Raw genomic sequence first — 14,887 nt, forward strand, 5'->3', positions numbered from 1 at the left:
CCCACGATTAAACAGGAACAATGTCATTATTTTGAAAACTTGGGAGTTAAACTAAGGTTTAGTTATGGCCAAATGTTTATTCCACAGCCAGTGATGCTGAGATAGCTGAGACACTTTTTCTTATTTTATTGTTTTTAGCGGACTGATTACTTCATCGTTCCATTTGAATATTCCAAGGAATGGCAGCAATAGAAAAATAAGAATAAATTAAACTCTAAAAAGTCTGGAGTTAATAGGACTTTTCTCTCTGCAGTTTTGAGATTAATTGAAAATAAAAGGCTCAATTAGTTCAAATAAGATGTAGTAACATTTCATTTTATTTTGTTTATTAGAATATAATGTAATTATTAGAGGCCTGGTGCATGAAATTCATGCATGGGAGAGGGTCCCCTCAGCCCAGCCTGCACTCTCTCCAATCCGGGACCCCTCAGGAAATGTCCGACTGCTGGTTTAGACTGGATCCCAGAGATTGGGCCTAAACCGGCAGTACGACATCCCTTTCACAATCCTGCACTGGTGGCTCCTAATTACTCACCTGCCTGCCTTCCTGGTTGCCCCTAACTGCCCCCCCCTTGCTGGCCAGGTTGCCCCCAACTGTCCCTTCCCTGATGGCATGGTCGCCCCCAACTATTCCCCTCTGCTGTTCTGGTCACCCCAACTGCCCCTTGTGCTGGCCTAGTTGTTCCCAAATGTCCCCTCGCTGGCCTGGTTGCCCCATGCAGCCTGCTTGTTTAGTCATTTGGTTGTCCTTCACTAACCCTCCTGCCAGACTGGTCATAGGCAGCCATCTTGTGAGGATGTGATGGTTAATTTTCATATCACCTCTTTATTATATAGGGCTATTATTTGCATGAAGGGCTTTTGCTTATAATTTTGATTACATTGAGTTTATCTGGACAAAAACTGTTGTCAAGTCAAGAAATGGGAATGAGTCCTTATGGTTGGAGCATCATCCCATACACCAAAATTCCTCATCAGGGTACATACTTAGGTTGCAGGTTCAATCCCCAGTCAGACTGCATAGGGAGGTAATGATAGCTCTTTCTCTATGACATTTATGTTTCTCACTGCTTTGCTATCTAAAAAATCAATTAAAACGTATCCTAAGGTGAGGATTTAAAAAAAAACTAAAAAGAAAGGAAGTTAGAAAATGTTGTTTACAGTCTCCTCAGTTTTTCCTGCCAGTATTCTGTCTTTCCAACAGCTGCAGCAGGACATACTGTTGGTATTTGGAAGCTTCTAGAAAGAGAAGGGGCCAAGTTTACTTTTCTAATCTCTACATTCAGCTCCCAGGTCATCACTCCAACACCTTCTCTACATGTGCATTAAACCATCACTGCTGAAGGCTTAGCCATGACACTCGCAGAAAGGCCTGCAGTTCCGAGGTTCCTGCTGCTGAGCACACACAGATGACTTTCTTGCAGAAGTCTCTTTACTTCATTGCTAAAATGTTAAATAATGATTCCAAATTAGCACAGAGTAAATGACTGAAAACAAACCTTGGTACTAAAAAGAAATGCTCATTTCTAATGGATTTTTTCCCCCAGTTGTGTCCAATGTGTTTTCTCTTTTTTTAGTCCATGTCTTGGTTTAATGATAACTAGCACTGCTATTTATGAAAGACACTGTTTTTTTTTTTTGTCGTTGTTGCGTTTTTTGTTTTGTTTTTGTTTTTGTGTTGTTGGTTTTTTTTTTCCCTAGAAAGAGGATTGGGCAAATTTTCTTTGGTTTTGGCCTGATCATGGACAGCTCTCAGACATTCTTAATTTATGATCCGTCATCATCTTGCTATTATTAGGTGTCTAAAATGAATTCATCTCCTAATTGTGACCAAGCCTAAATCAAGAATGATTCTGCATGAAGGTGATGATTCTTGGATGCTCACTCAGCCCAATTTCTGATTCAGTTTTGGAGTATTTTAGTATAAAACAAGTGTACTACAGTCTCTCCCTTAGTCTATCACTTGATTTACAGTGACACAGACTATCACTGTTTCTCAGACTGTCCATCTAATGTCAAGTGAATGAGAATGTTACCAAGAAGGGGGCCTGCCCCTCAGTGAGTCTGCCCAGGGACGGCCGGTAGTGTGGGTTCTTGACTTTGTGCAGGTGAATTTTAGAGGACAGTTATTAAAGCTGGCGACAGTGAAAAAAAAAGAGGGGCTGGGGACATGAGTCTGGGCTGGTCTTCCCTGGCTCACTAAGAAGTCATAAAAAAGAAGGTCTTGGGGACAGATTGTCTGGGATGAACTGCTGCTGCCCATTGCTGCCCTGGAGGCAAGCTTCTTGGGGTCCCGTATGTTAAGGAGACATATACCTGTGAGGTGAAGAGTAGGGAAGAGGGGAGAAGAGCTGGTGAGTTCCTGTGTCCCTGGAAGGGAGAGTGTCCTGGGACCTTAGGTTTGGTTTTCAGGGGTTTTAAAGACTCAGCATCTAGGGGACGGTTTAGGGGGGGGGGATCAATAAAATATTCATCAGCTTTATGCTGATGTATCAAAATGAGATTTATTTTCTTAACTTCATCTGTTCTTGGCAGTTGGCAAGTGGCACTAATTAGATTTCTGCTCTCTATCCCTCTGAGTAGGGTGACTTAAGTTAGTTACCCTCTAGTTGAGGAGCAGTGCAAATCATTTACTCTTAATTATCCTTAGATTAGGGAAGATGGATTTAATAGATAGCTGCAAACTGCTGTTTATCAGCCTGTTTCCTTTTCTGCTTGTCCTAGCTTACTAGCCTATATCAAAGAATCATAAAACTTCACTATGAACATTTCACAGCAGGTAAAATAAATCAGCCTTCCTATTCATTTATAACACACATACTAGGGAAGCATATTATTATGTTTGTTAAATGGAAACTTAAAATAAGCCACTCAAATTTACTTTTTGTTAGTCATAAGCCCATCATCAAATCAGATCAGGAACAGATTTTTGGAGCCAAAGTAAATGGAAAATAAATATTATTTTTCATGAGAAAATTTCTGAATGCCACTTTTATTAATGTATATAATTCCCTTCAGTGCTCTGTTAATCACCACAGTCACCACTTCTTCAGGATCCTTCACAAATATTTCACCAAATTCTTCTTTCACCATCCCTCCCTTTTTCCTTCCCTTCCCCCTCTCTTGCCTACTATGATACCATCTTTAGACATTCTAAATGGGTTAATCTGGTAAGGGAGACTCAATAGCAGGCTGCATAGTCCTCATACTTGAGTTGAAAATTATTTGTTTAAAACTCTTTACTAACAGATAGTTCATTGGGTTGAAAACACAAGCTTTGCTTTTAATGTGTCAGATTCATAGTATTTTTTCATGTTCTGCATTGTCTTGCTAATGACTATGGCAAGGGAAAGGGAAACTATAGCTGAGTGAATCTGGGCTGCGGGACACTGATTTCAGAAGGCCAAGCAGGCCCCCAAATATCACCTGCTTTTTCAAAAACCTGCTTCAATTAATTTGTCTCATTCTTTCTTGATTTAATTCATAAATTAAAGTTATTTATTGGAACCAAGATTTTCATAAGTAAACTAGAAGTTGTGTTGCATAGACTTGCATTTCAATTATTCAATTTTATTTTTTAATTGTCAAAGAATTCCTCTCAATATTATATTCTGGATTTCATTACAATTATAAGTTCACATTAACAATAATCTTTCATTAAAAAATCCTGCATACTTTTTCTGCCTGTGTCATTTCTGGTTCAAGTTGTTTAAAAGATATATTGAAACATAATGAAACTACCTACCCTCTAAAGACTGTCTCAGATGAAATGAGCTTTTTTTCTGAAGAATTTTACTGTGCTCCAATTCAAATGAAGAATACTTTGCATATTACTTTGTGTAGTATCATCTATAGCAAATGTTTTTCATTTCTTATCAACTAAGCACCAGAAGATGATAATGTGTTTTTCACAATTTTTGAATAAATAACTACTTTCAGCAAACAACTTGTTTTTGTTACCATGTAGATTATTTTTTTTAGGACTGGAACTAAGTATTATTTTATATTCTGATTCTCTTCAAGATTTGTTGTTTTGAGTTCTAAATTGCGCATGATGTTTTAGGTAGCACGTGCTTATTTCTGTTGAAAGAACATGTCTTATTTTTGAGGAAGGGAAAAAACTTGTAAGACATCAAATGTTTCTTGCAAAACAATTTGATGAAATAGATGTAAATGAATCAGATCCATGTGAATTGTATTTCAATTAAAATGAATGGGTCTAAATATGAAGGGAGTAAAATGCTTGGGGGAAAGAGTGTAGCAAGTCAGGAAGTGACATTTGTTTTGTTTTCATCAGTTTTGGAGTCTTGAAAAATGGCCTAGTGCTCCAAATTCAACTTCATTCAAAATTTCCCTTAAGCCTAATGCAGTTCCAGAATGGGATAATAATATGCAAATGCATTTTATAGCTTGATCTGGCTCAATTATACTAATACAGGCATCAGATATTGCCACTGTGCAGTTCTTCAAAAGCATTCTCAATTTAAAGTTAGTGGTTTTTCTATGTTTTATTTTCTTTTGAGAGTGAACCGTACATTGTAATGAAGCTATAAGTACTTTGTTTTTTTCATAGAACCACATGTAACGTTTTCAGACTCATACAGAAACTTCATATTTCTTTCCTCTAACTGCGGATGATCCAATCTAAATGAAAAACATGTGGGGGTTTCATGTATACTCCCAGTGTATTCACATATGAGTAGGAGTAGTATAGAGCAGAAAGGGCGATGGTAGAAACAGGGAGAATGAAAGAGATTGAGAAGGACAGAGAAGGCAAAAGGAATAAACAAATATTCAGAGTTAGGCCATTAAACCTCATTTCATAAAGCACTCAGATCACATTCATTATCTGAATCACAAAAAATGTATCCCAAGTAATAACCAGGCCTGACCCTTCTTAGCTTCCGAGATTCTGCATGGGAAATATGATCAGATATCTTAGGAGCTGAGAATGTTGGTTTGGCCTGTAATCTCTCCAGACTCCTGTCTAATAAAGGGGTAATTCAAAACAAACAAACAAACAAAAACAAAACAAAACAAAACAAAAAACATGTATCCCATAGTTTCGTTGTTGGAGGAATCTGTGGGTGGAATTCCCCTACTGCTAGTGGGAGTGGGGTGGCTCTTACCATATTTTTAGAAAATTAACTTTCTAAGACTCTCATGGGAAACTAAATGGTTTTCATTGGCATGGAATTATATTTCTTTCTTTAACACATTTGTGTGTGTGATTTTTTAATATATTTTTATTGATTTCAAAGAGGAAGTAAGAGGTAGAGATAGAAACATCAATGATGAGAGAGAATAATTAATCAGCTGTCTTCTGCACACTCCATACTGGGGATGGATTCACACATGCCCTTGACTGGAATCAAACCTGGGACCTTTCTGTTTTTAGGCCCACACTCTATCCACTGAGCCAAACTGGCTAGGGCAGAATTCTATTTCTTGAGTTGCAAAGATCCATTGTCCTTAAACCAGTCCTGGAAAATATGTAGCTAGGGCTCCAGCAAAGCCAAAAATAGGACCACAGTATCCAAGGTTTCCATTCCATGTTGGACCCGGGTCCAATGTAGCATCGGGCTAATTAAAGTCCTTTAGTCCATGAGAGCCCTGCAAGCCAGGGGTCAGGAGGAAGCAGCAAGAGAGAGAGAGATCGGGCTCCTTTGTTCGGGAGTTAAGTATTGAGATTTTGCAATGGCCAGGCCCATTCTGGCCACTGACTTGTTCCCAGGTGTGACTGACAAGTAGGCATCTCCCCACATCCCCCAGACCTTAATGGGCATGCATCTATTTTTCATTCTTTCCCCCAGCAATCTGTGGGACAGACTTGGAGAATGTTAACTGCAACTTCCTTGGCAAAGCTATATAAATGGCATGCCTATATTATCTAGTTTTCCCTTTTCCTGTTAAATAATAATAATATTATTATAATGGTATCTGTTTTATATTAATATCATTTATGCTTGCTTAAAAATAAATACATTAATCTAAAATACAGGGAGGGGGGAATGAACTAGCAAAAAAAAAAAAAGATAGAAAATAAGTCTCCCCTGTTAACTGTCAATATATCTCAAAATATGAGTAATTTGATGTGTGGTGTGACATATCAACTCCCACTCTCTGAAAACAGGCATTTTAAGTCTTCCAATAATTTTCAAGAGACAAGGATATGCTTGTTTGTTTGTTTGTTGGTTGGTTTCTTTGTTTGTTTTATAATATGACACTGCTTAAGTAGTCTTCTATACACATAACCTGTTAGGGAAGTAGAAACAGAACTCCTTTCTGGGTAAATAAAGGTGCAGTAGCTTATAGGGCTATTGAGTGTAAGGAGCCTGCTTGTTTGTTTCCTGAGAACATGAGGATGTGATTGCAGCCTAGCATCTCTCTCAGCACTCAGGACACTGCTGCTGCTCACCTCCTCTCTGGAAGTGCTCCAGCTCCATGCTCCTCACAGGCAGATAGTGTGAGCTGTCACTCTGCTTTTTAAAAAATATATTTTATTGATTTCAGAGAAGAAGGGAGAGGGAGAAAGAGATAGAAACATAATGGTGAGAAAGTATCATTGATTGGCTCCCTCTTACACATCCCTTACTGGGGACTGAGCCCACAACCTGGGCATGTGCCCTTGACCAGAATCAAACCTGGGACTCTTCAGTCCTCAGTCTGATGCTCTATCCACTGAGCCAAACCAGCTAGGGCATGAGCTATCACTCTTTTTTAAAAAAAATATATTTTATTGATTTTTTGAAGAGAGGAAGGGAGAGAGATACAGAGTAGAGAGAAACCTCAATGAGAGAGAGCAATCGATCAGCTGCCTCTTGCACGCCCCCTACTGGGGATGTGCCTGCAACCAAGGTATATGCCCTTGACCGAAATCGAACCAGGGACCTTTCAGTCCCCAGGCTGACGCTCTATCCACGGAGCCAAACTGGCCTCGACGCTATCACTCTTAAAATATGTGTTCCATAATTAGGCAGATGTGTTTTAGGTTCTAACACAGCCCTTTGTTATTTTATTTAATCCTCCACTCATTCTAACCTAGCAGGTGAAAGTGGAATGGCTACCCTGACTGTTACTGTCACTCTTAAAATCAGTGGTGATATAAGAATTATAACTGTTTTCAAGCCCCCAAAGTCACTGTTAATGGCTCTATGAATTAATGCAAAAAAATTGTTAGTGGTGTTATTTTTTAAAAGAATTTTTATTTTTTTATTTTTATTTTTATTTTTATTTTTTTTTTAAGAGAGAGAGAGAGAAGAGGAGAGAGGGAGAAAGAGAAACATCAATGTGAGAGGGACATTGACTGGCTGCCCCTGCATGTTCCACACTGGTTATCAAGCCTGCAAACCAGGCACTTGCCCTGATGGGGAATTGAACCTGTCAACCCTTGGGTGTACCAGATGATACCCAACCAATTGAACCACATTGGCCAGGGTACAAAGTCTAATTTTTAATCCAAAATTGTGTCAATGAAAATAAATCATCAACTTTATGTTTTTCATCATCAACAATCAATATTTCTAAGGTTCTCAATTAAGTAAGTGTAGTATCTGTGCTCAGAACAAAATGCAATGTTAATATTGTGACTTATTTTCCATCATAATTTGTGACAACAACTTTTCATAAGTGTTGAAAGATCTAATCTACTTTGCTTTTGGTGTTTTCCACTTCCTGACAGGCTTACCCTTGCACCAGTGATAAGGAATGTGAAGTTGGGAGATACTGCCATAGTCCCCACCAGGGATCTTCAGCCTGCATGGTGTGCCGAAGGAAAAAGAAGCGTTGCCATAGAGATGGCATGTGTTGCCCTGGTAACCGCTGCAATAATGGTAACAATAGCACTTAGTGTTGATGGTTTTTTTGGTTTTCATGTTAGGCTACTTCTCTTTAGATTCCTGACATGTAAAGAGTCTTTCCACATAGGCGAGAATTGGAACATTACGTTAAGATTGGCTGGATTACCTCTAAAATCTTGGTGTTCTTAAGCTTTAATCACCTTCTGTATTTAATAAGATTAAGTTGATTATAAGATTATCTGTATTACCTCTAAATCTTAGTGTTCTTAGGTTTTAATCACCTTCTGTATTTAATAATCTATGCTGAGTTGGATTTACCCTGTTGAAGAGTTGTTTGTAAATAGCTACCTTGTTTTTCTGAAAATAAGACATCCTCCGAAAATAAGACCTAGGGCATGGAAAGATAAGACATCCCCTGAAAATAAGACCTAGTGCAACTTTGGGAAAAAAATTAATATAAGACGCTGTCTTATTTTTGGGGAAGCAGGGTAGTTGCTCTATTCCACTCAGCGCATGAGCAAAGACTTCCAACAGGACTAAAGAAAATAGCCTGCTGTGATTTAGCAACGCAATTGTGAGTCTGTCTCTCAATTTCATACATTTCATACCTTGGTTCATATACTCATTGTCTTCTTTTGATGGCCTTACCTGTTGGCACACTCAGATGGTGATGAAGTGATTGGTTTCTATGAAAGGAGATACAGGAGTTCATTACCCAGCCATTCCATATGTGTGACTTCACTCAATCTCAATTAATTTATAGGCACAAATTCAGCAATAATAAAATGAAAAACCATAGGCAAACATGTATTGAAAACACTAAATAATTGCAGAAGGTGATCAGAAATATACACTTAGTCACACAAACAACATAAGCAGGCTCACGTTACTATACTTGCTCCTCACCTCTGGACATGGTCCTACTGGAAATTCCTTATACGTGAGGTAAAGGCAAGAGGACCTCATACTCTAGAGAGGTTTACAGTGTAGATTAGGATTGTACTGATGATTGAACAAAGGGACATGAGTTCCAAATATGCATGTCTGGACAGACATTTTTAAAGTATGAATAAGTAACTTTAATTTAATACTTCACTATATCACTATTATGAGCCTGCACATGTATTCACAATAACTTTGTAAAATGAATTTCTGTTTTTATTCCTATTTTTGCCCAAGGACACTTAGTCTTGAAAGAGACAGGATGCCAATCAAGTTTGGACACGGAGCCAAACTATTGAATACTCAGTTCTAGTAAGATGGTAAATGAACAAATGGATAAATGAAGAGATAGTTAGGTGGATATATGGATAAATGAACAAATGGATAAATGATATTGTAGTTAGGTGGATAGATAGATGATGATGATGATAATAGATAGATAGATAGATAGATAGATTATAGATGATAGATAGACAGATAGATAGATAGATAAATAGAAGATAGATAGATGGCTTCATGCTTTAAATCAGGAGAATACATGGATAACAACCACATTATGTAGAATTGAATGACTAACTGCTTACCTGACCATCTCCAGGTATCTGCATCCCAGTCACTGAGAGCATCTTGACCCCTCACATCCCAGCTCTGGATGGCACTCGACACAGAGATCGAAACCATGGTCATTACTCAAATCACGACTTGGGGTGGCAGAATCTAGGAAGACCACACACTAAGATGTCACACATAAAAGGTAGGGATAACTGTAGTTCTATGTTTACTTTTATTTATTGTTTTATAAAAAGTACAGAAAACATAGTTAATCAATAACATTGGTTTTAGAAATGTACAAAGAAGATAGTTTAAAGGCAAGATTTTAACTGGATTTATTAATTCTTAATTTTGAGGATGGTTAGAGCTTTCTTAGAGATCTTAAATTATTAGAAAATGTGTGTTACAAGAATTGCAATAGCCTGGTCAACTATGTCATTTTCTTAACAACCCTGTCTTTTTACATGGGATTTAGAAGATATTTTCTATGCAAGCATTTGTCACATGTCAAAGGATAAAGCATTCTGAAAAATAAATAGGAAAGTGTTTGCTTCCATATGATTAAATCCCTATGTTTTTGAGTTTTTCTCACCTTTGTAGATTTAGAAATTTTATTTCACTAGACAACCAGCTACCATACTATTTATAAAATAATTTACCAAGAATAATTGGTTTCTAGTGCAATTATGTATAGCCATAAATCCTCAGTGGATAGAGTGTCAGCCTTTGGACTGAAGGGTCCCAGGTTCAATTCTGGTCAGGGGCATGTACCTTGGTTGCGGGCACATCCCCAGTAAGGGGTATGCAGGAGGCAACTGATTGAAGTTTCTCTCTCATAGATGTTTTTAATTCTCTATCTCTCTCCCTTTTTTTGGTTAAAAAAATCAATAAAAAATATATTAAATTTTTTTCATAAGTCTAATCTCTGAACATTAAATTGGAAACTATGAACCATATTACCAGTAGTAAAATTTTGAAAGTATGAAACATATCCATTTTTAAAGGAATCTTTTTGCAAGTCTATTCTGTGGGGCATGACTCTTTCAAAACATTCTGTGAATCAGTATTCTGTGTTCAAGAGTTTTGTAATAATATATCTCACCATTTTTGGAACTTTATAATAAACTTTGTTTTATTGATGGCTCTGAGAAGTCCAGCAATGAGGAAAACTGATTAACTTCTTAAAATACTGTATTTCCCCAACTTGCTTGAGCACTAAAACTATTTCCCCATATTCTCATGTTCTTCAGGGAGAGTATTATACAGGATACTGACCTATTAGTCTGACCTGAAATACAAATGGTCATGTGGATAGGACTAGAGATTGACAATTCTTTTTCAATTATCCTTTGTGGACACTCCTAAAGGCCTAAATCCTTTACCCATGTCTCCTATTACTATTCCACCAAATTCACATGCAATCGTTAATATTAATACATGAGTATTTCTCTTTATTCAAAGATGTCTATGTCATTGTGTACTTTGAAATTTGCTAAGTATTTATATATGTAATTTTATAATGGGTAAAAGGAAGAAATCTTATGCTGATGGCTAGTGAGTTGTGTCCATATTATACAGTTGGATTGGTTACATTTGGGATGACAGAAAACCCTTTTGACCAGGATTCTCACACTATGGCCTAGTAACTGAATCTGTCCAGCTGCCTGTTTCTCTCAATAATTTCTTATTGTATCACAGACTTACTCATTTAGGCATCATCAACGGCTGTTTTTGTAAGACAGCAGCAGAATTGAAGAGTTGTGATACATATGATCTAAAAAACAAACATTATTTCCAATTTATATGTAACAGAGAAGTTTGCTGACCCCTTCTTTAGACAGGTTACACATCAACCCAACAGTGATGTTTGGAGGCTCTTTGCTGACTTAATCATTTTTTTTATGAATTAAATACACAGATTTGTGCTTCCACATGTTTTGTGTGTGTGTGTGTGTGTGTGTGTGTGTGTGTGTGTGTTTAGAGAGAGAGGAGGAGAGAGAGAGAAACATTGATGTGTGAGAGTCAAACAGATCAACTGCTTCCTCCACACCCCCTATCAGGGATTGAGCCTTCAACCCAGGCATGTCCGTTGACCAGGAATCAAACAGGCAATCTCTTGATGTATAGTATGATTCCCAGCTAACTGAGCTATAACAGCGAGAGCTCCACATGGTTTTTATGATGGCTTCTTGGTTGGCCCTGGGGCTTTCCACCCTTTCTCTGTATCACAACCTTTTCTAGACTGCATTTCCTAGGCTCCCTGTCAGTGGCTCTGGCCACATCGGTTTTGCTGTGGTTGGATCCTGAGAGGAAGAAGAAAGAAAAAGTGAACATGTTTTCCCTGCCTCCAGTAGTGCTTCTGGCAGAGCTGTATATCCTTGGGGTTTCAGTCCCTTCACTTGGGACTGATGAGTTCTCATCCCAGCTAGTGAGCCCAGTCCTCTATTCTGCTATCCTTTGTTCCTCTGCATTCTCCAGCCTGAATGTGGTAGTGGCTTTCCGCTGTGTTGCTTTAGCATCCCTTGGTACTTTTTAGCCCTACCATTACCCATGTGACCAGCTATCTGCATTAAATTCCTTATAGTTTGAAGAATCGTTCCCATTTTCCTGGCTAGACTCTGATGCATGATCTTAGGCATTCCTGAGAATTTCAGCTGCCTCCTTCAATTTATTTACATTTCTCAAGAAAGGTATAAAATTAATTAATTTGAAAGCAATTCTTTTTATTTTCTTACTTTCACTCAATAAGTAAAAAGAGAAAGAATAATGGTCAGGGAACTATCTAGAAGTGGCAGATGAAAAAATAAAGAGAAGATAAAGTACAGTCTAGCTGTTTGTTAAATTTGATATTCAGACAGCAAACATGAATATAAACACTAATGGATTGGTCAGATTAGAGGAAGAGCCCATTGCTGTGAACCCAAGGCATTATGAAGATAGCATAAGTAAACTACTTTATGTGCTCTGATTGCAAAGTAGAACTGTTCTGAAGTGTTGAGGTGACATATTTTGGTCATCATCCTGCAGGGCATGAAGGAGACCCCTGCCTGCGATCATCAGACTGCATGGAAGGGTTTTGCTGTGCTCGTCACTTCTGGACCAAAATCTGCAAGCCCGTGCTCCATCAGGGGGAAGTCTGTACCAAACAGCGCAAGAAGGGCTCTCACGGGCTGGAAATTTTCCAGCGGTGTGACTGCGCCAAGGGCCTGTCTTGTAAAGTATGGAAAGATGCTACCTACTCCTCCAAAGCCAGACTCCACGTGTGTCAAAAAATATGATCACTTTGGAGAACATGCAGCACGAGCAGACTGAATCTGTGCATTTATGTGCATCATAGCACAGAGGATTTGGATCTCAGAAGAATGGCTAATGCAAGGCATGTGATAAGAATATGAATCACAGAGCGAGAGAAAGAAAAAGAGAACTAAGTCTATCGTAAAGGGTGACAAATGTAGTACAACGAGTGTGTTTCCATTATTCAGCTTGTTTATGTAAATAATGTACACACGTGTGAAAATGCAATTACTGGAAAAAAGAAAGTACAGTGAAAATTACTGACCATGTGACTTTCGAGGAGTTTAGGCTGGGCTGGAGGATCAGTTTCCTCCAGATAGGAGATTGTCTATAAAATAACCTAAAAGCCATATTTCTACTCCAAGTTATAGTTTCATAAAGCACTCCCAGTGTATCTTGGTATACATAGAATGTAAAACATGAAAAATAATTGTTAAATAGGAAATGAAGCAGTTCATTTGTAGCACAGATCACCTTTTAATTTGGAACATGCTTTTACTGTTCCATCAAAGGCCTTGGTAGACACACCCCCCCAAAAAAAAAAAAAAGCAGTTGATATTTTCCAAATAACTTCAAAATTATTGCAGGTCTTCCATCAAGGCTTTTATAAAAGAAAAAAAAGGAAAAAAAAGCAACAACACACAACTTGTTTTCCCTCAAACTGCTTATTTCTGTTTTCAATATTTACGTTCATCTATACTTAATAAGAACCAGCCTAACAAGACAAAAGTAGTCCATTCAGATTCTCAAGGGATATTGTTTCATCTTTCTAGATTGTATGTGATTCCTACCATGAATACATGATATTTTCCAACCTAACCCCAGTAATTGTGTAAAGCACAGAGAAGAATTTTCACAGATTACAATTTTTTTAAAGATATCCAGAATATATGGGAAACCCGGCTACTAGAGAGATCAGTACTTTTTAAGGCGTTGGCATTCCCTATTGTTGATAGCATTAGACTGGTAAGCACACTTATTCCTTACCTACTCTGCGGTATGGTGGGGTGCGGACTGGAGCTGTGTTTCTCCTGCACTGGAGTCAGCAAGGAAATGGGGGAAACTGTCCAGTATCCAGGTTTGGGCAATGCATAGACATGCCTGAAGCATAACATGACTTTTCATCTTTGAACCCAAGGCTGCACAACTTAAATGGAGTTTCCTATGGGATCTGAGATCTCAAAATACTTACCACACAGATTAGAACAGTGTGAGGTCATTACTTGACCTCAGAGTATATATTTTATACATTTGAGGTCCTAAAATAATATGAGGAGTTTTCACAAAATGAACTCTCAAGACAGGGAGTGCATAGTAAGATTCCATTGCCCTCAATAAGCTCCTACATGGCTGGTAGCAACATCTGATTTTTCTGCATCAACCTTCCCTACAACTTCTTTCCTCCCAAAGATACAGTTTCTGTTTTCTGCATCCATTGAGATAAAAAATATATATGAGGGAAAAACTTGTAGGATTTACATATTGCTAACCTATAAAAACCACAGGTTCTTCATTCTTTGAAACCATTTTATCTTTTTTTTTCTTTACTCACTTTCAAACATTATGTCTAAAGCATAAGGTAAAAATGTATAGTTGTTACTTTTGACCTTTTCTTTTATAAACTTAAAGTCACTCCTTAATTTAAAAAAATTTTTTTTTTTTTTTTTACTTAACCTTTATCTTTAGTCTCAAATTCAAGTTCTCCCAAGAGTAATTGAACCTGAGCCTCCATGTCTATTAAAACCTTCAGCTTCTCACACACATTTACTAGGATAATTAAGATTTACGTTTCCTCCATATGTCTGTGAAAACAAAAATTTTCAACTAACCTATTCAATAACCAAAGTCTGTGCAAACAGGATTCTACATGCTTGGCAACATAAAAATTGAGCATTTCTGTCAAATGTTTCCTATGCAACAATTACATTTATAATATGGTTTCTGCATTATTTCCCTCCTGTACATCCCTTCAAAAATTATTATTTGAAGTAATTTATTTACAGGAAATGTTAATGAGATGTATGTTCTTATAGAGATTTTTCTTACAGAAAGCTTTGTAGCAGAATATATTTGCAGCAATTGACTTTGTAATTTAGGGGGAATGTATAAATAAGATAAAATATATTAAATTTTTCTCCTTCAAAATCGAATTTAAATTTCTTTTTTTTGTTTTTCTTATGGGAAAAGTTTTCATACAATCATAGATTTTCAAAGTTCAACTGGACTGGGTCTGATTTTTCAGTCTGAGTAGAAATCTCTTGGGCAGCATCACCATAAGATGGTTGAGGCCGTTTGCTGTT

At 37.5% G+C, this 14,887-nt stretch overlaps 1 protein-coding gene across 1 annotated transcript in view; it reads left to right on the forward strand.

Annotated features, from left to right (window-relative positions):
• Positions 1-14,393, forward strand: part of DKK2 (dickkopf WNT signaling pathway inhibitor 2) — a 107,511-nt gene extending 93,118 nt beyond the window's left edge. The window contains exons 2-4 of the mRNA XM_036409680.2: positions 7,682-7,832; positions 9,340-9,495; positions 12,321-14,393. Of these exons, the coding sequence (XP_036265573.1) occupies positions 7,682-7,832; positions 9,340-9,495; positions 12,321-12,571 (558 nt within the window). The 3' untranslated portion in view covers positions 12,572-14,393. The remainder of the gene's footprint in view (positions 1-7,681; positions 7,833-9,339; positions 9,496-12,320) is intronic.
• Positions 14,394-14,887: the final 494 nt, after the last annotated feature.

Source organism: Pipistrellus kuhlii, unplaced genomic scaffold (assembly GCF_014108245.1).
Source record: "Pipistrellus kuhlii isolate mPipKuh1 unplaced genomic scaffold, mPipKuh1.p scaffold_m20_p_1, whole genome shotgun sequence".
Taxonomy (NCBI): domain Eukaryota; kingdom Metazoa; phylum Chordata; class Mammalia; order Chiroptera; family Vespertilionidae; genus Pipistrellus; species Pipistrellus kuhlii.